This window comes from Aedes aegypti, chromosome 3, assembly GCF_002204515.2.
Source record: "Aedes aegypti strain LVP_AGWG chromosome 3, AaegL5.0 Primary Assembly, whole genome shotgun sequence".
Taxonomy (NCBI): domain Eukaryota; kingdom Metazoa; phylum Arthropoda; class Insecta; order Diptera; family Culicidae; genus Aedes; species Aedes aegypti.
In genome coordinates this window covers 85,012,958-85,037,373 of record NC_035109.1, presented here as the reverse complement: position 1 = coordinate 85,037,373, position 24,416 = coordinate 85,012,958, and the positions used below count along the sequence as shown (strand labels likewise).

Below are 24,416 nucleotides of genomic sequence, written 5' to 3'. Positions count from 1 at the left end.
TGTTGGTTCTGGCCAAGGCGGGTTCAGCTCCTCCTCTGGCTACAGAGTACAATGAACCAGCCTTGGTTCTGGCCGCGCCGCATGAATCCTGAATTGTACCAAGTATATAAAGAAGTGGATAGTATCAAGCTCATAAAATACGGCAGTCTGCGTTAGGCTGGTCACGTGGTACGAGTGCCGGAAGCGACAAGCAAAAATAATATTGAGTAGAGAACCCGGTTGAGGCCGTCGACTTCGCGGTAGGCCGTGCACACGATGAGTTTTTGCAGTTGAGGAGTTAAGGTCACTTAGGCTGTGAACCCGAAATTGTCACTATTGGTGCAAAATTTGTGAAATGATTTGAAAGGTTGAAAATGTTCAAATTTATCGTTACATAATTTGTGTACCAACGCTGATCTGTAAATTATAAACAACCAGAACAAAGGTTCATGCCAACACGAGCTATCCATACGTTACATAAATGGCAACATAATCGTGGCTACGATATTAAAATGTATGTTATTTCAAGCATGAAACGAGCTCACCAGTTGGTAATCCACTCTCGTCTGAACAATCACAACTTTAGCATAGAGCATTTAGAAAAAAAAATCTCCCCAACGACGCGCGGAAAAACAAAGACGACAGCTTGACCCTCCGCAAACCACTCTATTTCGGGGTCAAAGGGAATGAGAATGAAAAACTAGTAAAATTTGACACATTACTAAAAGATTGTGCTACTTTTATTTAAGCATTGTTTGTATAAGCATCAAACCACGCACACACAAAAGTAAAATGAGCTCATTTTTAATTTGTTAAAATCCACAACATTCTTTTCGTTCTCATCTAATATCTAAAAAGCTTAGAAAAAAAACTGATCAGTCCACTGTTTCCGAGATAGTTTTGGATAATCTCCTGTTCGCACCAGACAGTTCGTCTTTGGTCCACGCTCCTCCATCCTTCAGGGTGCTTGCCGTGCGTGAATCGTGCACTGCAAGTGCCTTTTTCGAATTCTGGACAAACTCCATCAAGCCCCGGGACATGTAGTACGGTCGACTTATGCCATCGTTAGTCTCGCAGTCCTCGCAGAAACACAGAAATATAGTATCGACGGTCATCTGTTTCAATAGACGGATATTAGGTTATGGAAAGTGTTCAAAACATCATCTTGAAACGCATACCTCATAAACAGTCATGAAGCAATGTGCCACCAGGTAAGCGAAGATGCCCACAAGAATTATTGGAACATATGGATGGTGTAATCCGGTTTTTTTCTGGATGAGTTCCATTCCGACGAGGCAAGTCACCACTACTACGAACACCTTGGCGAGGATCAGAACAAAATCTCCTACTGAATTGATTGCGAATACACGAAGGGCATTGTTCGTTAGTAGTCTGAAGGCATTTTTGCCTGCTTTGCAAAAAGGATCACCGTGCATTGCGGTCATGATGTACGCATTTCGTGTAAGATATTGGAGGAACTTCTCGAAACACTGCAGGCAGCACTGGCAACACTCGAAGATGCAGGTTGTAAATCTGTTCTGGCGTTCCCGAACGTAGTACTGGAAGGATAGAAGGTTCTTCGATTATAAGAATACTCATTGGACATAAGCAGGATAAATTACCATCAGCAGTTTCAACATGGTCCGTAAGAACTGAACGACTGCAATGATGAACGAACCCAGCGCAACAGTACCCATGTGATATCGCAGCAAATTTCCGAAGCTCTTCAATATCGGACTCCCCAGTTTAGACTTGTTGCGCGTGAAGAACCAACAGGCTACCGCTCCAGCTATGACCATGTGCTGACAACCGATTATGAATTGACAAAACCAAAAGAATGCCAGCAAGTTGTACCACCGGGTGAAGAGCATTGTCGTGTCCTTAACGTACTTGGCGCTTTGATTGTTCTCCACCTTGAGCATTCCTGAGCTTTCCACCCACATGGTAAAGTATACGTACAATACGATAACCGCTGCGATCGACACAAATGTCTAGGAATACATAAGTTATTTAATTTTTTTTTTCCTTACAATACATCATATGGGCCGTTTTTATACAAGTGTCCACGGCACGTGTAATCGACCTTTACGGATTCCGACCAAATTTTGGTCAAATGTTCATGAAAAAAGCCCATCTTTTATGCTGATCATACAACCAATCCAATTTAACCAGGTTCAAGAAATACTCTAATTTTATATGGTTAAAACGAACAAATGACAAATTTTAAAGTGTTTATGATTTAATAGCTATTTACTCTTCTAGACATATTTTAAAGCATGCTGGAGCTATTCCAATATTGAATATTTCAATAATAAGGTGTCAATAATATCATAGCTCAAGTTTTATTCTAGTGAATTGTATTTGATAATGATGGTGTCTTATATTTCGTTTGTAAAAGCAATGTTGATCCTCGTGAACTGAACAAATCTTTCAAGTGCATCAGTATGTTTCTTCTCTTCTTGATTTTTTTTATTACTGCGTTCTCGTGCGAAAAAAAAAACATTTTCCATGGCTTATTTGAAAAAAAAAACTTTATTTGAATTCATGACAATATCTATCTATCTATCCAGCAATTCCATAGAAAACCGATCTTGTGGGTCACCGAATTCCGTGAAAATTTGCTATTTTGTTCCTCATCCGAAATAAGGATACACGTGTTTTTGGATTTTTTTATTAAGGGTAACCATTTCCAAAATAGGGAGACCAAAAAAATCGTGATATTGCAAAATTTTTATTTATTTTTTAAATTATAACTTTTGAACCGCTTGACCGATTTTTAATTTTCTTGAACGGCATGTAAGCTGAAGATTTTGACTTTTCAAGAAAAATATAAAATTTCACAAAAATTGTTTTTTACATAATAAAAAATCAATAATTTCCGTTTTTTCGGGTTTTGAAGGCCTCGGGACCAAAGGGACTATTGCTGTTCTATTTTTTTTTCTTAAATTTTACGTTTACTGTCAAATTTTCAGCGACGTATGTTTTTTTTTTTGAGATATATCTTTTGGAAAATAAAAAAAAACAGTCATTTTTCATCGGCACACACTGTAGCTGTCCAGACACGAATGCCACTCAGATATGTGGTAAAGTGTCTCTAATAAAGCATAATAATAATAATAATAACACTGTAGCTCTCAATGGAATAGATTTTTTATTAAAAAAAAATCATAACTTTTGAACAGCTTGAAATTTTTTTCGGAGTTTTATATTTTTTTTTTCTAAAAAGTTAAAATTTTAAGCTTTTATTCCATAAAAAAAGATTAGAACTCGGTTGTCCCAATCTTTTTTTATAGAATGAAAGCTTAAAATTTCAACTTTTTAGAAAAAAATATAAAACTCAAAAAAAAAATGTTTTACATGAAAAACTATAAAAAAAATCTAGTTTTTTAAAATTTTTTATATATTTTCAAATAAAAAAATAAAATTTTCAGGAATGGCTGTATATATCTTCTATTTTTATATATAAATGAAAATGGAGTGGTATTTGTGGGCCACAAAATGGCTTGAAAACGGATGAACGGATTGACGTAAGTTTTTCACAGTTGCACTCGACAAGGGATGCGACGTGATAGTGCCAACAGAAAGTTTGAGAAAGTCCCCGGAATAATCTGGAAAATGGGAGAAGACTAATGTGTCATTTTGTATGGGGAATTACACGTCGTTTTATAACAGCCTAGGGGCTGTCCATTAATTATGTAAGGGTTTATGGGGGGAGGGGGGGTTTGAGATTTCTTACGCGCCATACTATTTATTTTTAATTTTCATACAAAAAATCTTACCATGGGGGGAGGGGGGGTTGAAAACCCCCGAAAATTTTCTTACATAATTAATGGATCGCCCCCTAGGTAATGGTTTGCCGGGACCACTAGTTTTAACTTAAAAAAGAAGTTTACCGATGTTTCAAGACTTCATAATTAAATAAATTGACAATAAGTTTTAAATTGAAAGTTTTTTAATACCTTGATGTTTCAAAATCGGATTTTTTTTATATCAAATATTTTCCGATAATTTTAAAAATTGTAACAGTAATCAAAAAAGCAAAATGAAACCTAACAGGAACCAGGAGAAAAAAGTTAAACAAAAGAGATCAGGATTTTATCTAAGAATATTTCTAAAACTATTCAATTTTTCGTGACATTACGACAAAAACTACCGTTTATATTACTATATGCATTTTCAATTATTTTCTCAAGGAATAACACCAGAAACTATTTCAGGTATTTGCCCGAAGATTCAGATAAAACTTCGAAGATTTTTTTAGATGAATAATTATCTTTATTTGAAAGATTTACATTTTCTTAAGGAATTCTTCCAATAATTTAGGTTTGGATATCTCAAAATACTAACTGGATTTTACTCAAAAAATACCACAAAAATTACCTCACACATTGTATCAAGAATTACTTCGTATATTTTTTCAGATATTTTACAATAAAGCGACTAAGGGCTCCAAGATTTTACCCAGCGATTCTCCCATCGGTTTTTCTATAACATCTTCCAAATTGCCGTTTAAAAAATGTTAGAATATTCAATCAGAAACTTCAACGCATATCTGGATAGGGATTAGGGATTTCACAGGATTTCCTAGAAAATTGTCCTTCAGAATTTTATTAAGATTTTAACTTGGAATTTTTTTAAGGTTACATTGAATAATTACTTCAGAGATTGCTACTAAGATTTTTTGGGAACTGCTCCAGTAAGAAATTTTACAAACAAATTTTAAAGCATTTTTCTAGGGAAATGCGTATGAAATTTTCCAGAAACCTAATATATTGTTGAAAAAATCGACGTATTCCTAAAGCAAATCTTAGGGTAACCTCTCTTAAATCTTGTGTAAGTTCCTAAGTCACCCTTGATGAATAAGGATTTCTAAAAGAACTCACTCTTGAGAAAATTCTAGAATATTTTCTTAATTTTTGCTAAGATAATAAAAAAATCAATTGAATCGCTAATAATATCCTGCAGAATGTTAAAGAACTCTTTCAAAACATCAAATACCTAAAAAAATGTGTAGAATCTGAGGATTTCTTGGATAAATTGCTTTAGTGTTATCTGCTGTGGTACCATAAATCAACTTTTGAACATTTTTTTTTTTTTCATAAATCCATTGACAAATGTTTGAAAGCTCTCCAGTTTTCCAAGCAAAAATATAGAGAAAATCAATAATGGTCAAATTTAAGGAATTATTTTAAATGGTTTCAATAGATTTACTCGAATAATCCCTTCGAAGGATTTTTGGAGCAGTGGATACGAGTAACTGACACTGAAGAAGACTGCAAGTGGTAGTCGAAATACGCGTATCTGTCAAAGATAAGCATTTAGGAGCGGAATTAAAAGGTACACGGTACTCCATCTACTTTTAAGTTTCTCTATTTGAGATTCTGCTCAGAGGATTCAAACATTCATTAAAAAATTATTTAGAGTATCCGTGAATGAAATATCGTAGAAATTCTTGCCGGCTTTCTTAGAAACAAAATTCTTGATAGAATTTTATCAAAAACTCTGAAATTTGTGGGTTTTCTTGGAAGAAATTATGTGGAAATATTTAGAAGATCTCTTAGAGCAACAACTTGAGACTTGAGAAATTAGTGAAAGAATATCTGGAGGAAGTCCTAGGATAGTCTTTGGCAAATTGTTTAAATAATCCCTGAAAGTGAAAATTACTTGAGGTAGTAACGTTGAAGTGCTCAAGGATTTCCTGAAGCAAATGCTGGAGAAATCCTTTAACCCTCTAACCCAAATTTTTATTTTCGGGCTAAATATCATTTTTCGTTATCTAAAATCGATCTAAACACGTTTTCGGCAATGATATATTTTTATTCGCGAATTTGTGAATTTTGGTTTTTGATTTTTATAATTTTTATTTTTGAACATCCCTATCCTTTTTATTTTTTTCTTGAGGCCTCTTCTGGTTACTGATTTTTAACAATAATAAAAATTTAAGTTTTCAAAGTATTTTTAATTATTAATACATTAAATTTTTTTTCTGTAATATTTTTTATTTTCAGTGTAATCAACGGAAAAATAGATTTGAAATTATTTTAATACCACCAAGCTCTTCTTCTGTGTTAGGTTGGTCGTAGAAAAATATAAAAGGTTCGATTTTTTATATTACACGTTAAATGAACCCCAGGCATTTGTAGGTTGTATAGGAAAACAATTTTTCAAACAATTTTCAAAAATAGAAAAAAGTTTCAAAAGTAATAAAAAACGTTTCTTATATGCATGTTATGAATGAAGGTTCAAGCCACAAATAAAATCATTTTGATTTCTGAGCTACGAAAAAATACACAAAATTCCAAAGTCTACCCCGTCTAAAGGCGGGATTGGGTATTAGAGGGTTGAGCATCCTTTGAAAAATTGCTGGAAGAATAGGTAGAAGAATGTTGAAGAATTTCCGAATCGACATTTTATCAGATAAAAAGTGTGTTCTCTGTTCTTGTCGATTTTAGACGTTCTATGTCTTTAGAGAAGTTATTCGTAATCAAGTTTTGCATCTTCTAAGAAAACAGTTGAATGGGGTAGCCCTTATTTAAGTTTAAATTTTGACTCTAACTTTTTTATTTGATGAAATTTGTAGCTGCGCTCTTCTGAAAACTTTTATAAAATGTTATTTTGAACAATTTTGGCTTTGTTAACTCTTCATTTGTGCTAAGTAAATTGATTCTGACTTAACTTAGGATTAACCCGAAAAATCAATTATTTTGGTCTAACTTTTTTGTTTTCAGTTTTAAGTGAATGTGGTCTTCAGAAAAGTTGCAAAGTAAGTAAGGATACACATTTTCGCTAAGCATTGCTAAGTTTGTAAGTCTTGAAGTTTTGAAGCTATAAGCAAATTTAAGCAAATAACGAGAGCAACGAGAGGTGATCCAATTTGTGTAAAAATTGGGCTTTTTGGACATTCCAAGTGAATGAACATTTAACCAAAATTTGGTCGTAATCAGTGATGATCGATTACACGTTTGTAATGTTGATGTTGGACATTTGGTTTTGAATGACCACTATCTATTTCTTACCAATACAGGCTCCAGCAGCAAAAACGGCATATTGGAAATGGCTTTTCCCGCTTCGCGAAACAGCTGCACCACCATTCGGATCCTTTTTCTCATGACCAGCACAATCAGACACACGATAATGGTCACGCCTGTTGCAGCGATGGCGTAGTACAAGTAATTATTGGTTCGCATTTTCGCCCCCTCGCCAGCTTCGGTGGACATGTTTTTCTTCTCCCAGTCCCATTTGACCCACAACCAGATGGTTCCCACGGTGCAAGCCACTATGACGGCCAGCAGCACCACCCACACGATAAAACCTGGCAGGAATCTTAGCAATACCAGTGTCAGCAGCGAGAACGCAAACGCAATGGCGCACAACCATAGCATTTCCATGGAGCATGATTCCAAGTCCTCCGATACTTCCTGGAAGAAGTTTCGCAACCCGGTGCGGGTGGCCACGTCGTTGGCGGGATTCTCCTTGCGTATGCAACGGTTCAGGAAGGGTTTGCTGTTTTAGGGAAAATGTGGTTAAAATCCCGTTAAAGTTCATCATAATAGGATTCACTTACTAGCCTTCAACATCTTCGCACTTTGATACACACTGCCGGTGTAGGTCCGATGATGTTCCAGATGTTTCCACTAGAAGGTATTTCTGATCGGTGCGATCCGTGCCCTTGTGAGATAAGAAATATCGGTTTTATTGAATAACTTTTTTCACAAGTGTTGGATTGCTTCGCTGTCTTTTTATAGAGGTCAATGGGAACCTCCCCTCCGGTGCACACTGCCTCTTCGAAAACCGTTCGTTACGCGTTTGCTACTCTCTACGACATAGAACAACCAATTTAGAAGTTAATATGCATATTAGACTGGCCCTTAAACAAAAAAAGTTGTAAAATCCAACGGGGCACCCCTTAGATATGTGCCTTAGGATAAGAAAAAAGCTCTCTCAAAATTTCAACTCATTTGGTTGCTCCCCCAGCTGGCGCATTCAATTCAAAGTTTGTATGGAATATTCGTCTCAAATATATTGAAAATTGACCCTATGTCAATGTTTCGTCTCGTCTAGTGTACGAGACGCGTTCAATTGAGCCCATAATGACAAATTCACTAGTTGATACGCTAATGAACATAGTTGCCGAAGGTTGTATCTGGATTTAAGCTCATTTTCATTAAGCTTTCAGTTGTTGAAAGTTAGGCTTAGATCAGCACTCCCGTACAATCACACATGTGCATGCACCTTGTGCCGCAGCTCGCCCAGCGTCATAGGTGGCTATGATGCGCTTAGTGGCTACCACCCAGCTAAGTAGAAGGAATACTAAGCAATATTGCAAATCTACTTCAGATCTACTACACCAACTTTATCAATTTTAATCATCATACAACCTTCTTCAATATTGTTTGCTATAGTATCAAGTAGTGTTTTTGACATTCTGGGTTCAATTGAACGCGATCAACAATTTTCCTGACTCAAACAGGAGATGATGTGCTGTTTCCTATATGGTGGAGCTGAAAATCCCATATTAACTTCAATTCAATTGCGCCAGCTCATGGAACGACCAAATGAGCTGAAACTTTCAGGAAGTCTTCCTCTAACCCTAAAGAATAATCATGGCGGGTGCCCCGTGGAATTATACAACTTTATTTTTCTCCCATACTAAGGTGGGCCAGTCTAATGTATATATGCACATATAGACAACCGATTTATTAATAAACACCAAAGTTCTGGTATTATTTTTACATTTTTCACTATGACTTTATCACAGACAAACAGACGTAACACTTAGAACAAATCTCGATCAAATTCATAGTCACGAGAACATGTACGCCTAATGCTAAAATCGGTGAGTTTGGCCGACTCGCCAACAGATGGCGGTAGTGAGCAAACGTCAAACACGAACAAAAACGATGCGAGCGCTGCGGGTGGCGGATAGGCACCCTACCATATTTTTGTAACAACCGTTAAAAAGGTGGTAGATGGACAATGATGCGAGTGTGACGTCTGTTTGTCTGTGACTTTATTATTTGCTGGAAACCTGGAATACCTACTTGACCTATTTTTATATTCTATTACTTTGCCTAAGACCAAATAAAAATGCAAAAAAAAACCAATACTCTCCCATGCAGAAGTTTGAATTCACGCCCTTAAAACATACAAAAGTGTTTTGCCCATATCTCTGTGATTACACGTCTAATTGCAACTCTATATTCCTTATTCGGAAGCCAATGAGTTATTTTCATTTCTTAGGTATTTTAACTTTTTTCAGCCATTCGGATTACTAGAAGCTGAGATTTAGATCTCCAAACTTGGGCATTTTATATGGGGAAAGTAATTGATGACTAACTTTCGTCACAGACTGTATGCTAAAAATATCGTTTTAAGCATATAGCTCAAGTTTCATTAGGATAATCACATCAACTAGATATATAGAAGATGCGAAGGAATAAATCAACGATACCGTCATCGTCCAGCATGCATCGGGTTACGGTCAATATGAAGTGAATAGACCAACATCGATTTTACCGCCCGATGCCGTAAAAATAGGACAAATTGTCCCTGACAGGCGCGACACATTTCCATGAACCTGCCACACTATGGAATTCCCCACATGCTTTGAATTATTCCAGTTCCATGATAGATAACCCCAATTCAATTGTACCTATAGAAGGACGACCAATAAACCGTAGGTGCGCATATGGTACACCATATGTGCATCTTGTTTCGAACGGCCAAACTCACCTTGCACGAAAGATCCTTATCTGGTTTGTTGTCGCGGCCACACACGTTCGCACAGTCGTCGTATCCATTTATTATCCTGTAGATGTCACCGAACACCATACAGTAGATAATGAGCACCAGCTTCGGGTTTTGGACGGATCCGCGGATACAGTTATTAGACAGATGTAGGCCATGCGGAATTTGTGTTCACCACCATTTGTGTTGCACGTGAGCCGCAGTATGGAAGGAATAAAAATGGGTACACGGAACCACGGATTAGTTATAGTCATGTAGATGGTCATCAATAATGCATTCCGGTGCTGGTGTCTATTCATTGTTTATGGCGAAATGGGTCACGTTAGGGATAATTGGGTAGAATGGGAATGTAGTATCTGCAGTTGACTTTCGATTTGATTTTTAACACTTATATCAAATTGGTGATAATACAAATGTGTTTATTCTGCGCAGCTTGTGAGTCGACACGAGTCGCTCTCACCGTGAGTGACGTGAGACGACTAATGGTACCGTAAAACGGGGTAACTTTGATAATGCGGGTAACTTTGATAGTGCGTAACCAACCACAAACGAAACGAAATATCATAGTTTCTGTTAATCAGTTAAGCAAAACGAATGCAACACTAAATAATATTAGTATGACACTTCATGAAAGAGCGGTTTTCATTTGAATCAAGAACATATTAGCCTTTTTATGCGAATTTAAAAAAATACACAATTTAGCATTTCCGAAACGCTTACAAACAATCTGTTCTACGATCACTATTTGATGTAGTTTTGAATAGTTGGCCACTTACACAGCGTAACAAAAATGACATTTTTGCGTGTCTCAAGGATCAAATTATGTGTCTCTAGTAAATTTGGGGTTGCTTAATCTGGTGCCATTCTCAGAAATGTTCCAGCACGTCACAATTTTTAGCTACAGGTCGCCAAAGTTGTATAAAACTCTGGTTTTATTAATGTTTACATGAAATTTAAAGTACAATTTATCAAACTTTTTTATAATCTAATCCACCAAACATGCAAAATAGAACTTGAACTTTCATTTCAGACATAATTTGATTGAAATCGCGCGATTAAATTTCGATTGAACCGATTTTTTCAACATGCTTGCAGTCTCCATACAAAATTATTCGTTTCTTCTATATGGCAAAATACAACGATTCTCTAAACCATCAAAAAGCAACTTTTCCGCATCGAAAGTATTACAAATTTTGATGATAAGTATTGTTATACATATAAAGTTTGAATTCTGTGGCAAATTAAGCCAATATATTACCTTACAAGCTGACAAACTTGCATGCAAGTTGGCTGAAATAGTCATTTTTTGCGATTTCAACAGTCAATATCTCAAAAACTAGACGTGCTATGATATTTCTGAAAACGGCAATGGATTCAGCAACCCTTAATTAAGTGAATAGCGGTATTTTGGTGCTGGAGACAAAAACGTGTTCCGCAGTGTTATTTTTGACAGCCTAGTTATCGTAGAACTTGCAATCGGTCTCAAATCTCTTAGCGAAAAGCAAATCTAAGTCACAAATTTCCATATAACGTTAAACGCCTAGAGGTATGCAATGCCCTACAAATGTTCGTTATTCATTCAATTTTGTTCGAATCTTACTCCATTATCAAAGTTACCCCAAAACAGAAAACCGACTTTCGATTTTATGAAAAATTATATATCCATTCATAATAAATCTTTTGCCAATCTATCGACTGTAATCGATAGCTAGGATGCCAGTACTTGTTTTAAAAATATAAATTGTACATCTTTGAAACAGCATGCATAAATATTCAAGTTTTCTTCGAAAAAACTATCAAAGTTACCCCGTTTTACGGTACTCAAAAGGGTCGACAATTGTCACCTCGTTCGACCCGTCTCACCTCACATGCCACGCAGAATAAGCAAAAAAGACCTGGTGTTTATACGATTCCCAAGAAACATTTGTCTATTTTATAATCATTTATTAAGCAATTTTTCACAACTGCATACTGAATAGTTGCTTTATTATATTACTTTGCAGCTGCTACGCATACATTGTTCAAGCAAATCTGGCGAAATTATTAGGCTACCTATCATTTAGTGACTGTAATAATATATTGAAATGATGTTTATTCAGGTTTCACTTAGCCTAATAAGGATTGATGATTTAACAACGCTAATTTAACAAACAACATTATTGCAGTTTAATTCAGCATCATGTTTAACAACATTTTAATTATTTCCATGTGAAACCTTTGTTCAGGCGTTGTTCACACAAATTTGGAGAAGTTATGAAGCGTGTCGTTGTATATTGACTTTGTTCTACAACTTCAAAATCGCTTTATAAGCATTTACCTCAGCTTTTATGCAACTGCCACAAAATTGATTAAAAACAAATAAATGACTAAAAATCGCTAACACCATATACATCAAATGCAGTGTATACTTTTACCATGAATTAATAACCACTTTCAATAATTACCTAGATACTGGATTCAAACTCGAGACCTTCCCATCGTCAGCGGTATACCTTGCCATCTGCGCCATCCTTGAATTTATATATCAGCCTTCCAGTGCCCAATATAAACCTCTTGTAGCTGAACATTGATCATGCTTGAGCTTTTGTTCAACAATGTCTAATCAACACGTGCTCTGATCAACAACTGAACAAGCACATTACTTCTGCTGCTATTCAGTACTGATGCGAGCTGAATTCAGTCAGCTATTTATAGCGCATAGTGAGAAAATGTATGTCAATGCTGGTCAAAAATAAAGTTTATTCACAAAGTGAAAACAGTCTCATATGATAAATCGAATTTCATAAAAAGTTTTAACTTGTTAAAACTTTAATTTAATTGTTCATCTAACTATACTAAAATTCATTTATTTCATACATAATATTTTTATTAGATTAATATTTTAATTTTTTGTCGTACTCTTCCATATATTAAGCATTATAGAAATATAAAGTATATTTCAACCATTTGTATGTTAAATGTGCTCTTTTTGTTTTTCAAAATAATCCTATTTCAGAAGACAGATTCAAAATATTTCCTAAAGCATCAGTTATTATTGTATCCAATATGTTTTTATATATTAGTAAGTTAGTGACGAATTCGCCAAGGGCGAAAAGCCACTCAAATAGAGATAAATAATAATAATATTCGTAAGTTGAACATTGCAATACATTAGGAATACAACGCAATTTTTAAATATCTTGTCCATTTTTCGAAAATTTGGCGATGGTGTGACCTCTTTTGTAAGGCTTATTTGTTGTGCTGAACAATGCGTTTATTAATCGTTATTTTGGCCTTCTTTGGATTAACTGCTCGGATGATATATCTACGTTGTATTAAGATTTTATAAAATACCTATTCAGCTTTAAATCGTGTTCATGTTGAGCATGGAAACAGCTTAAGTGCGAAGCAACCAAAACGTAAGTTTGTCTACTGTACATCTGTACACACAATTATATTTGTTTGGTGGAATATTGGCTCTTTAATAGAAGGAAAAACGATTTGTTCAACTCATTAGTAAAACAATCTTGACAAGTCGGCAGAGATTCTTTGGAGAAGTTTAATAAGTGTTGATACTACTATTCCAATGACAAATGTTGAACATTGTCTTAAATTTTGATCTAAATAGCATCTTCTCAGCTCTTTGTAGGGCAGTTTTTCAGCTGTCATTATTATTCAACAATAATTAAATATGTATGTTTATTTGTGACTCTGGACTGTAAGTTTGGTAACAACTTTCATGTAACTATTGTTTAATTATTATGTATACTTCGATTATCATTAAAAATGTTATGGTTAGTAACTTTTTCCGATATCAATAACGACGCAGATGATGATCACTACATTTGGAAAATTTAAATTATGATGTTTTTAATCCAATTCGAAGTTTACCCTCGTTGATCCATAGTCGCCTACATGTCTTAGATTTGATTTGAAAAACATTTGAAACATTTAAAAACAGCATAAAAAGACATGATATGTTTTGCTTGAATAAAAGCATACTCATATACTGTTATTCGCATTGTTTTTAAGTTTTACTAATCATGCTGGTCAACATTTTAAGTATAAGACACTGAAACTTTTGTACGATTTGTTGTTAATCAAATGTTCAATATTTTACTAAAATGATGGCTACAACCTACAGAAGCTTTTAATCAGTCAATTGTTAAACTTCTTCTGTGTTGTAGAACAAAAGCTACTATATTTGCATTTTCGGAGGTTTATTCAGCTCTTATTCAAAACACAAACTTCAAGTGGAATAAAAGCTTTTTATAAGCGGAAATTAATTTTATTCAATTAATGATTCAACTAAAAATTTGTTCAGCAATGGTTGCTACTATACAGCTTGTATTAAACAAGTAAGTATCTTAAAAGCTACCAATTGTTCCTTGGGTTGGAACTTAGGGGCCTACTTTGTAAATCGAGCAGATTCATGTGACTCGTCTGTATTCAATGTCTATCAAAGCAAGCATGCATATAGTAAGGGATCATTCAAATATTACGTAACGCAACAGGGGGAGGGAGGGGGTCTTGCATAGTGTTACGGTCCATACAAAAATTTAAAATTTTCCATGCAAAAGTCGTTACGTGAGGGAGGGAGGGGGTCTAAAATTGGCAAATTTTGCGTTACGTAATATTTGAATGAACGCTAATCCAGTCGCATAGAATGACAACTGTCGATAAACTCGAGTGACAGAGCCAAGTCGAGCGAAATCTTTGGTCGACAGTGACTCCAGTCGAGTTGTTTTTGATCGAATCAACTTATAAAATAGAGCCCTTAGTAATACTAAAACAGACTTAAGCAATTTACAGTCAGGTCTACAGGAATTAGGCATACATTCTGGGTTAGAAATTAGGAGAATTGTAGACATTCAAATCAGCTTCATAAAATGCTACACCAGGAAAAATGCTGGGTGTAGTCAGGCTTGATAGAAACTCCTCTGCGATGCAACGAGGAGGCGATTTTGCCGTTTTCCTGACGAGAAAAAATTCAACTCAAAATTTTCAACACAGATCCTCAATCCATTCGAGTGAAAGTGCAAAAAAATGCGAGGATTTTTTAGTACTCTCTCTCTCTCTTGTTGTGATGCTCACCTTTGCTCACGCTTCAAAAGAACTCTTGAGCGTCCCGCCCGCACGAGACAGTCCTCGGGGAGTTGTGATGGCAATCTTTTTTGGTGGAATTTTACTCTGGTGTGTTTTGTGCTGCATCTTCCACGCTCAATTTTCGTTGCCTCTCTGCTTAGCATTTTTTCACTTCCTCACAAAGAGGCAAAGGCAGCACGCTGCTCTAGAGTATGTCACCAAACTCTGATGATGTTGAGGAGTATTATCAAGCCTGGGTGTAGTGGGTGAGTTGCAGTGAGTTCTAAGACACCTTTGTAATAATTGCATTTTACATATTACACCAGGGCGCGCAAAAAATTATAGTCTTTGGTCCACACCGCAGATATAATTGTAAGTTCAATTCTCCCGAAATTTGAACTCATTTGGATGAAAACTGCTCAAGCAAATTAAGGCCTGTTTATAAATCGTTCAATCGGTTATAGGAGGACCTGGGATAAAAATGTACCATTCAAGGAAGATGAGTCGAAATGAATACCAAACAACATGTATGCAGTATTTCAATACCTGAATCGAGTTAATTTGGGGTTGAAAGAATGTGTATGGTAATCATAGACGTAAATAGCCATCAGACTTGAGGGGGGACACGGACCCTTCTCATTACAAGTAGTAGATTTAACTGCGCAATGCTTGTTGCGATAATATTTGTGAATGGATTATAGTAGATTTCATACAGAGGTAGATCAAATCCAAAAAAGTATTGATTCATAGGGTATCAAATGGGGGTGAACGTATTTAAAAATATAATTTTTCGGTATATTTTACCAAGACGAATGCTGGAGACAAGGCCCCATCTCACCCCATCGTTTATGTTTTAGAAGCTTTTATCACAGAGATATTGAACTCGATGACTGCATGATAAAATTTGAAGGTATGCTTACAATTCCTCTCTAGTAATGTGAAAGTAACAGATACAAATTACCACAATATTCTTAAATAATGGAAGCAGTGGTTAAAAGGCTCTACAGATGAGGGAAAAAAAAAAAAAACAGATACAAATCATGTTCAAAGCGAAAAATTAAGTCTAAACAGATTGGACAAGACCAATAATGACTTACATTTATGTTTCGTTCACATTTCCCTCATAAAAACTATCATAAAACATGATGTGACGATTTTTTTAAGGGCCATACTGTAGAATTCAGTTTTGATTTCCAGACAAAAAGCTCAGGAGTTTCGTTTCTTGTGTGGTTTTCTGGGTAAAATAAATTTTGAGTGTTATCAAAAATTAATTTCTATACTCGAACATGTTCACTTGATTTTCCGATCAATTTCATTTCGAAAAAAGCTATATGTCATCGCTTTGAATTTTGATTTACAGGCAAACGGGTCAAAAAATAGGGTTTTTCAAGATAAGACGCCAATAAGCCAATGATCATATTTATAGTAGATATTTAGAAAATGTGTTACCATTCGTGACAATAAACCTGTTAGTTTATAAGCTGTTGTTTTTTTTTTCATATTTTTATTCTTATTATTATTATTACAGGACACGGATTACGGATTGGATACGTCGACTAACAGTCGTGCGCTGGCAGCGTACTCTACTGTTCCCTGAGTAAGGAAGGGTTACACCAACTTGAAATGGCGAATAGGACTATGAGGAAGCTGCCTCCGTCCTGATAAAACCTTGGCAGGGCTTCGTGTACGTTCGAAACTCGTCACCAACCTCGGTGAGTAGTAGGCTCAGATGTAACATTCCTGACTTACGCCGATCCGGCTCTGAACACAACCCCCATGAAGGATTGTGTCAACCCTAGCATGGCCTCCCTGCTTGCATAGACAACCATGGGATCACGAGAGGCGACTATTTACAACCAGTAGAGATAGCGGCCCGAAGGGGGGACCCAATCGAATGGAGCAAATAATCGATTTGGATGGAGAATCTAGTGGAGGGAACGAAGACGCGATAGTATTCGCAAGGAGCGGAAAGATGCAGAGATCGCCAGTGATACCACAGACGGTAGCAGCCAGCACTAGCAGATGCAGCACACCGAGTGAGCCACCGGGAAACCAGCGGGATGCAGGCTTCCTGAGCTCACACCAAAATCGGGGAGTAGCACCGCTCAAGACGACAGGCAGCATGAGAAGTCGGAGCTGTCGGAAGTAAAGAGGAAGGTCAATGAACTCTATGAGTTCGTCAAGACGAAAAACAACGTCCACCTCAGAATCAAGCAGCTGGTCACTAGCATCAAGTCTGCCGTTACAGCCGCAGAACGCGGACAGAAGGAATTGCGGAGTAGAGCGGAAAAAGCAGAAAAAGCATTAACTTCGGTGAATGCAACAGCCGTTGCACAGGAGACGCCTAGGAGCAATCCGACCACCCGCTCGGAAAAAAGAACGAGGGATACACCAGGAGAGGAGGAAGATCCCAAAAAGCAGAGAAGCGACAATGAGTGCGTCAGTGAGCAGAACGGCAGTGAATGGCGCACCGTGAAAGGTCAAAAGGAGAAGAATACAGCTCGTAAGGAGAGGAAGCGGCAAAAAAAGGAACCGAAGAAGAAAAAAAAGCGACGGTCACCTCGCGAGAGGTTCAGGGGCGATGCTCTTGTCATTGAGGCAAGCGATAAGACAAGCTACGCGGCGATTCTCAGGAGAGTGAGGGAGGACCCAGAGCTTAAGGAGCTGGGTGAAAACGTGGTGAGAACCAGGCGCACCCAGAAAGGTGACATGCTCTTTGAACTTAAAAAAGATCCGTCGATCAAGAGTTCGGCCTGTCGAGAGCTCGTCGCGAAGTCGCTGGGCAACGAGGCAAGCGTGAGAGCCTTATCCCAGGAGGCAGTGATCGAATGCAGAAAACTGGACGAGATCACAACAGAAGACGACGTGAGGGGTGCACTGTTATCCCAATGCAACCTGGAAGAAGCACCGCAGTCCATCCGGCTGAGGAGAGCTTACGGAGGTATGCAAATAGCGACGATCCGATTACCAGTCGCAGCAGCCAAAAAACTCGTCGAGGCTGGTAAGATCAAGGTGGGATGGTCGGTTTGCCCGCTGAAACTGATCCCTCGGGAGACAAATCCGGTGGAGAGATGCTTCAAATGCATGGATTTCGGCCACCGGGCAATAAACTGCAAAGGCCCGGACAGGTCCGAACACTGCAGGAAATGTGGTGAAAAAGGTCACGTTGGCAGGGACTGCCTGAATACACCTAGGTGCATGCTGTGTAAGGTGGAGGAAGGTAACGCCCATACGACGGGTGGCTTCAAGTGCCCCAAATATCAGAAGGCGAAGGCAGGGCAGTAATGATGATGGAGATAACGCAGGTGAACCTCAACCATTGCGACGCCGCACAACAACTGTTGTGGCAGTCGACAACAGAAACAAAGTGCGACATTGCGATCATTGCAGAACCGTATCGGGTTCCTCCCGATAACGGCAATTGGGTAGCAGACAGAGCAGAGACGACGGCGATTCAAGTAATGGGCAGATTCCCTATCCAAGAAGTAGTCGAACGCTCATACGAGGGCTTCGTGATCGTTAAAATTTTTTGCACACCCCCCCCCCCCCCCCCGAGATGGACACTGGAGCAGTACACCCAGATGTTGGATGTGCTAACCGACAAGCTGATCGGTCGAACGCCGGTAATAATCGGAGGAGACTTCAATGCGTGGGCCGTGGAGTGGGGTAGTAGACTGACCAACGCGAGAGGCTACAGTTTGCTTGAAGCTCTAGCGAAGCTCGACGTAAGGCTGTGCAACGACGGTCTCGCTAGCACATTTCGCAAAAACGGTAGGGAGTCTATCATAGACGTGATCTTTTGCAGCCCGTCGCTGATCACCAATATGAACTGGAGAGTTTGCGAAGAATACACCCACAGTGACCATCAGGCGATCCACTACTGCGTTGGCCAGAGAAGTTGTTCAGTATGGCAGAGGAGGAATGGAGAACGAAAGTGGAAGACGAAGCATTTCGATAAGGATCTTTTCGTCGAAGCACTCCGAGCAGTAAGCGACGCTCCAAACATGGATGCAGGAGAGCTGACAGAAGCGTTGGCGAGAGCGTGTGACGCAACTATGCCGAGAAAATTGGAGCCAAGGAATCAACGGCGTCCTGCATACTGGTGGAACGACAGACTCAGCACTCTTCGCGCAGCCTGCTTAAGAGTCAGAAGAGCCAGAAGAGCGTAAAGTGACCTACCGACTGGCCAGAGCCTCGTTCAAACGGGAAATATCGACGAGTAAAACGAACTGCTACAAGGAGTTGTGCCGGGAAGCTGACGCAAATCCCTATCGAGTAGTGATGGCGAAGATCAAGGGCCCAGTTACCCCAGCTGAAATGTGTCCCGACAAACTGAAGGCGATAGTGAACGGTCTCTTTCCTACGCATGCTGCAACAGCGTGGCCGCCCACACCGTACGCTGACGTAGATGAGGAAAATGCCGGTATACATGTGTCTAACGCCGAGCTGATAACGGTTGCGAATGGATTGAAGCTGAACAAAGCTCCCGGACCAGATGGTATCCCTAATGTTGCGCTAAGGGCAGCAATCTTGGCGTTCCCAGACATATTCAGGACAGCATTGCAGAAGTGTCTAGCGGAAGGCTGCTTCCCAGACAGAAGGAAGGTGTAGAAGCTGGTGTTACTGTCAAAACCGGGAAAACCGCCAGGAGATCCTGCTTCATATAGACCAATATGCTTGCTGGATACTCTTGGCAAACTTTTGGAGAAGGTCATCCTCGGCAGGCTGACGATCTACACGGAAGGCGAGAACGGATTGTCGAAAAGGCAGTTCGGATTCCGTAAAAAGACTTCGACGGTGGATGCTATTCGGGCAGTCATCGCGTGCGCGGAGAAAGCGTCCAAGCAGAAGAGGAGAGGCAATCGATACTGCGCAGTGGTAACAATAGACGTCAGAAACGCGTTCAACAGTGCCAGTTGGGAGGCTATCGCCGCAGCCCTACACAGAATGCGGGTTCCAGGATATCTATGTAAAGTTCTGCAAAGTTACTTTCAGAACCGGGTACTGGTCTACGACACAAACCAGGGACGGATGTCAATTGAAGTCACGGCGGGAGTTCCACAAGGATCCATACTTGGTCCAACATTGTGGAACATGATGTACGATGGAGTGCTAACCTTGTCACTGCCAAATGGAGTCGAGATCGTCGGGTTCGCAGATGACGTCGTTCTTGCGATAACTGGTGAGACTGCGGAGGAGGTGGAGATGCTGACGGCGGAATCGCTAGACACCATCGAATCGTGGATGACTGGAGTCAAGCTGCAGTTGGCTCATCATAAAACGGAGGTGGTGCTGGTCAGCAACTGCAAGGCGGTACAGCAGTTGGAAATCAACGTCGGAGGGCACGCAATCCCATCTAAGCGCTCTCTAAAGCATCTCGGAGTAATGGTCGACGACAGGCTAAACTTCAAAAGCCACGTAGACTATGCCTGCAAAAAGGCAGCGAAAGCTGCTAACACCGTAGCCAGGATCATGCCCAACATTGGAGGACCAAGAAGCAGCACGAGGCGTCTTCTAGCGACCGTATCATCGTCTATACTGAGGTATGGAGTCCCGGCTTGGGCTGCAGCGTTGGGAACCAAACGTAATCGAGATAAGCTGGCAGGTACGTTCCGGCTCATGGCTATACGGGTTGCGAGTGCCTACCGCACTATATCATCGGAGGCAGTGTGCGTTATCGCCGGAATGATCCCCATCTGCATCACTCTGGCTGAGGACATCGCATGTTACCAGCAAAGGGACACCAGGAATGTGAGGAATACCATTAGGTTGGACACAATGGCCAGGTGGCAGCAGGAGTGGGATAACTCGGAGAAAGGAAGGTTCACGGATATACGAAGCGAGATGATGCCAGAAACCGCAAACGTCCTAAATCCGGACAACATCGTGCAGAACATGTGCCAGCATGAAAGCACCTGGAATGCGGTTAACAGGGGAATAACGGCGATTATGTCGTTGCTGCAAAGAAGATGGCGTGAAGACCAGAGAGCTCCGGGTCGCGATCGGAGTAGGCTAGATCCTCCGTCGGGGACTAGACCGAGTAGAGCGGGCGTAGCGTAGTATCGGTTAATAGTCGTCCGGGCGCCTGCAAACCGGAAGCCATCCTTCAACCGGAATTGCAGAACCGACCCTGGCACTTGGCCAACCAACGTCGAGTCGGAGTAGGCTGAGTCCACCGCCGGGGTCCAGCTGAGTAATTCGCGAAATAGCACCGGCAAATGGTCGTCGGGGCGCCTGTGAACCGGAAGTTTCCCTCCACCGGAATCGCAGGACCGACCTCGGCATCTGCCCGGCCAGCTTCGGAGTAGGCTAAGTCCACCGCCGGGGACTAGTTGAGTAGATCGCGTTGTTGCACCGGCAAATGATCGTCGGGGCGCCTGTGAACCGGAAGTTTCCCTCCACCGGAATCGCAGGACCGACCTCGGCATCTGCCCGGATAGCATCGGTTCGGGAGATCTTCCGCCGCCGGGGAAATCTTCGTCGGAGTAAGATAGATCCACCGCCGGGGACTACTCTGAGTAGTACGTAGCGTATCACCGGCTTGAGTCGTCGGAGCGCCAGTGCACCGGAAGCCATCCTCCAACCGGAATCGCTGGACCGACTTCGGCACTCCACCGGCCAGTATCGAATCATGAAGAAGCGCGTAGCCGGAGTAGGCTAGCTCCACCGTCGGGGACTAAGCCGAGTAGCATCGATCGTCACAAACCAGTTTTGGGTCGTCTGGGCGCCAGTGAACCGGAAGTCATCCTCCAACCGGAATCGCTGGACCGACCTCGGCATCCAACTGGTCAACAAGGAGAGCTCGAACAGCAGCAGCGAAGAACGAGTCGTCGTAGAGCAACGAAGTGCACATGAGCGTCCAGTAGAAGATCAACAGAGCACTGACGCGAGGCCAGCTCAAGGGAAATATGCGTCGTCGCACAGAAAGCTGTCCAAAGTCCCGGCGAGATGTTCAACCGCTAATTGGGCAAAACGCTCCAACAGCGAACTAGCAGAACAGTTAGAGGCTGAGATTGAAGAAGTGCATGAGCACAGCCCTCCCCCGATGAAGTTGCCTGATGTAGTTCCGGGGGGGATCGAGGCACAGGAGCAGTAGGGAAAGTTTTTTAGTGGTTAAGCACGCCTAACGTGAGTCCCACACCGTGCCAACACACAACAGGCCTGGCTTTTGAAGCTTTTTTGTACCCTACTATAAAAAAAAAAAAAAAGATTTAGGTTTAGGTCTAACCCGATAACGAGGTAAGTGAGAGTTGACTGTAATTTTCTTTGATTTATGGAAACATATGTTGGATAACATTTCTATGATATACTGCAAAAAAAAAACAAGAAAGTCACGTTTCTGCCTGCAGTATATCTTGAATAATTCTAAGCCGCATAAAATTAGCGGTACAATGTCTTTAAAGACAAATTTGACACAATTGACAAAATATAGCATCTTTCCATAAGTAAAAAATATTACTAGCGTTAAGTTTGATGTTACAAAATAAAATTTTATGAAAAAATCATAGTTTTCGAACATAAAAAAATCAGTGTGCTGAGAGATCTGCAAAAAAAAATAAAAAATTTTGGGTTTTTAGAAATTTTGCAGCCTTGCAAATATTTTTTGATGGTCAGCAGATAGCAGATATTTTTTGATAGTACTCACGAAAATTAAAATTTTTCCGAAATTCTCTACGGGGCAACCTCTAAACGTAATTTTTCAGAATTCCCCCCGTGCAAAAGATTGATTGTGACATCCTTATTTACCATTTGGAAGTTGAGCCCCTAAGTTTTCTGGTAATGTGAAATTTTGGGGCACCCTACACTGCCCATAACTGCATATTTGTAATATTCAACAAAAGTAGGTATTGAGTAAATGGAATACAAAGTGTGAATTTTATGGCAGTATGAGAGGAAACTAAAATTTCTAAAAATTACCACGAACTTATTTGAGGCTGATATTTTGTACAACTCATATCGCATACTAGATGAATAGTCAGAAAATAATTCTGATAGAAATTTCACTGCTATTACATTACGAGGCTCATTTATAATCTCAATGTGGCTGTTATGCGGTTATAATTACCAATGTGACAAAACAACTTGATATGTTTTCGATTAATCTAGAACAATCTCACAAATTTCAGTAAGTTGATTGAAAGTATTTATCATTTTATGACTCTCCCCGGTATTAACTCCATTTTGCCAAAAATGTCGAATGTGACTGTTATGCAGTTATGGGCAGTACAGTATTGTACCAATATCGACTAGCTGTTGTTATTTTTAGGATGATAGTATTGCCTAACATAGAACACTTAGATATAAAAAAATTTAATACTTGATATGATACTCAAAACAAATTATTCAAAATATTTGTTGAGATATTTTAGATGCTGTTGTTGAGCTTGATTTAAATTAAGCAATAAAGTGAAGATGCATCGAAGCCAAACTTCCAATTTTCAAGTTCAAATCTAGAGCACTAAACAGCCGTTCAAGCTGAAAATTTGATCGATTGGTCATCATTAGCGTGTGACCAATCCATTAAGTTTACAGCTCAAACCACTGTCTGGTTCTCTGGTTTTAAGCTCTTGCAATTTTGAATCGCCAAACATGCATCCTTAGCTTAAGTTAAGATTAAAATTACGTGGTTACGCTTTTAATGAAGAAGATTTTTTTATTTTTGCTAAAGATTATACCCAAAATATGTTGTCAATTTGATTGTTAACAGATATAGTTTTATACTTACCAGAATCAAGATGAAGGCGGCCTTGATGGCTACGAACAAGATGTCAGTGCAATGCCGATCATTTTGGAACAAGTTCGTGTCATCCTTATTGGGCGATGAAGATGCAGAATGCTATGAGGAACGAACAATATTTTAAATGTATTATGTTATTACAAACACATCTGGGGTGAAACGGGACCTAATTGTTAACAAGACATTCGCCGCTGCACAGAGAATTGGAAAACTTATTTTAAATTGGAAAATCAACATTGAAAATCAAAAAAATCTCCAATCACTATGATAAAAGGATATCGGACACCTATTTTTGAACAATATAATCTATAGTTCAGTGAAATGTTCAATATTACTGCAACACAGCTTATGACGAATATTAATTGTTTTGCTGGCCATTTCCAGATATCAGAAATTGACCATAATATAAGCATTTATCATTTGAACGAAAAATTAATTTAACTCAGAGGACACTTTATTGTGAATGTAATTATGTTTTATCGATAACAGTGAATATTGTTACTGTTATTAGTAAGATAACCCTAGCTCGAATATTTTCTCACGTACTTCTGCCGACTCGCCCGGTGATACTTTATCACTTCTACTTCCAAAACAGCACAGGTGCATCATAATTATCCTCGTGTGATGATGAGCTTTCTTCGCCACTGGAAAGGCAGTTCACATAATCCATTGTGGTGAACTATTGAAATGAATTATACAACACAACCTCCGAATCATTTTTATTGCAATGAAATATCGCTCTTCTCATTCACTTTTTTCACTGCATAAAACTTTGCGCGACATCGATATCTATGCAATGGTTCGTTCCCGCAGAATGATTTTCGTCTGCATTCTTCAACCGCCAATGCGCGACTATCGTCGGGCTGTTCTGGCCGGAGTATCCTTCATT

The 24,416-nt window shown here is 39.3% G+C and overlaps 1 protein-coding gene across 2 annotated transcripts; it reads right to left on the bottom strand.

Moving 5' to 3' along the window:
- Positions 1–688: 688 nt before the first annotated feature.
- On the bottom strand, positions 689–24,416 carry LOC5579182 (choline transporter-like protein 1). 2 transcript variants are annotated; one of them, XM_021852094.1, is made up of 9 exons: positions 24,234–24,416; positions 24,074–24,171; positions 23,516–23,626; positions 9,712–9,831; positions 7,544–7,647; positions 6,996–7,482; positions 1,602–1,970; positions 1,158–1,538; positions 689–1,094 (listed from the first exon to the last, which is right to left on the bottom strand). In XM_021852094.1, the coding sequence occupies exons 2-9, from the start codon at positions 24,134–24,136 to the stop codon at positions 855–857; spliced, it is 1,875 nt and encodes a 624-aa protein (XP_021707786.1). In that variant the 5' UTR covers positions 24,137–24,171; positions 24,234–24,416; the 3' UTR covers positions 689–854. The 2 variants fall into 2 exon arrangements, with proteins under 2 accessions (XP_021707786.1, XP_021707785.1); XM_021852093.1 differs by having other exon boundaries at positions 702–1,094; positions 24,074–24,416.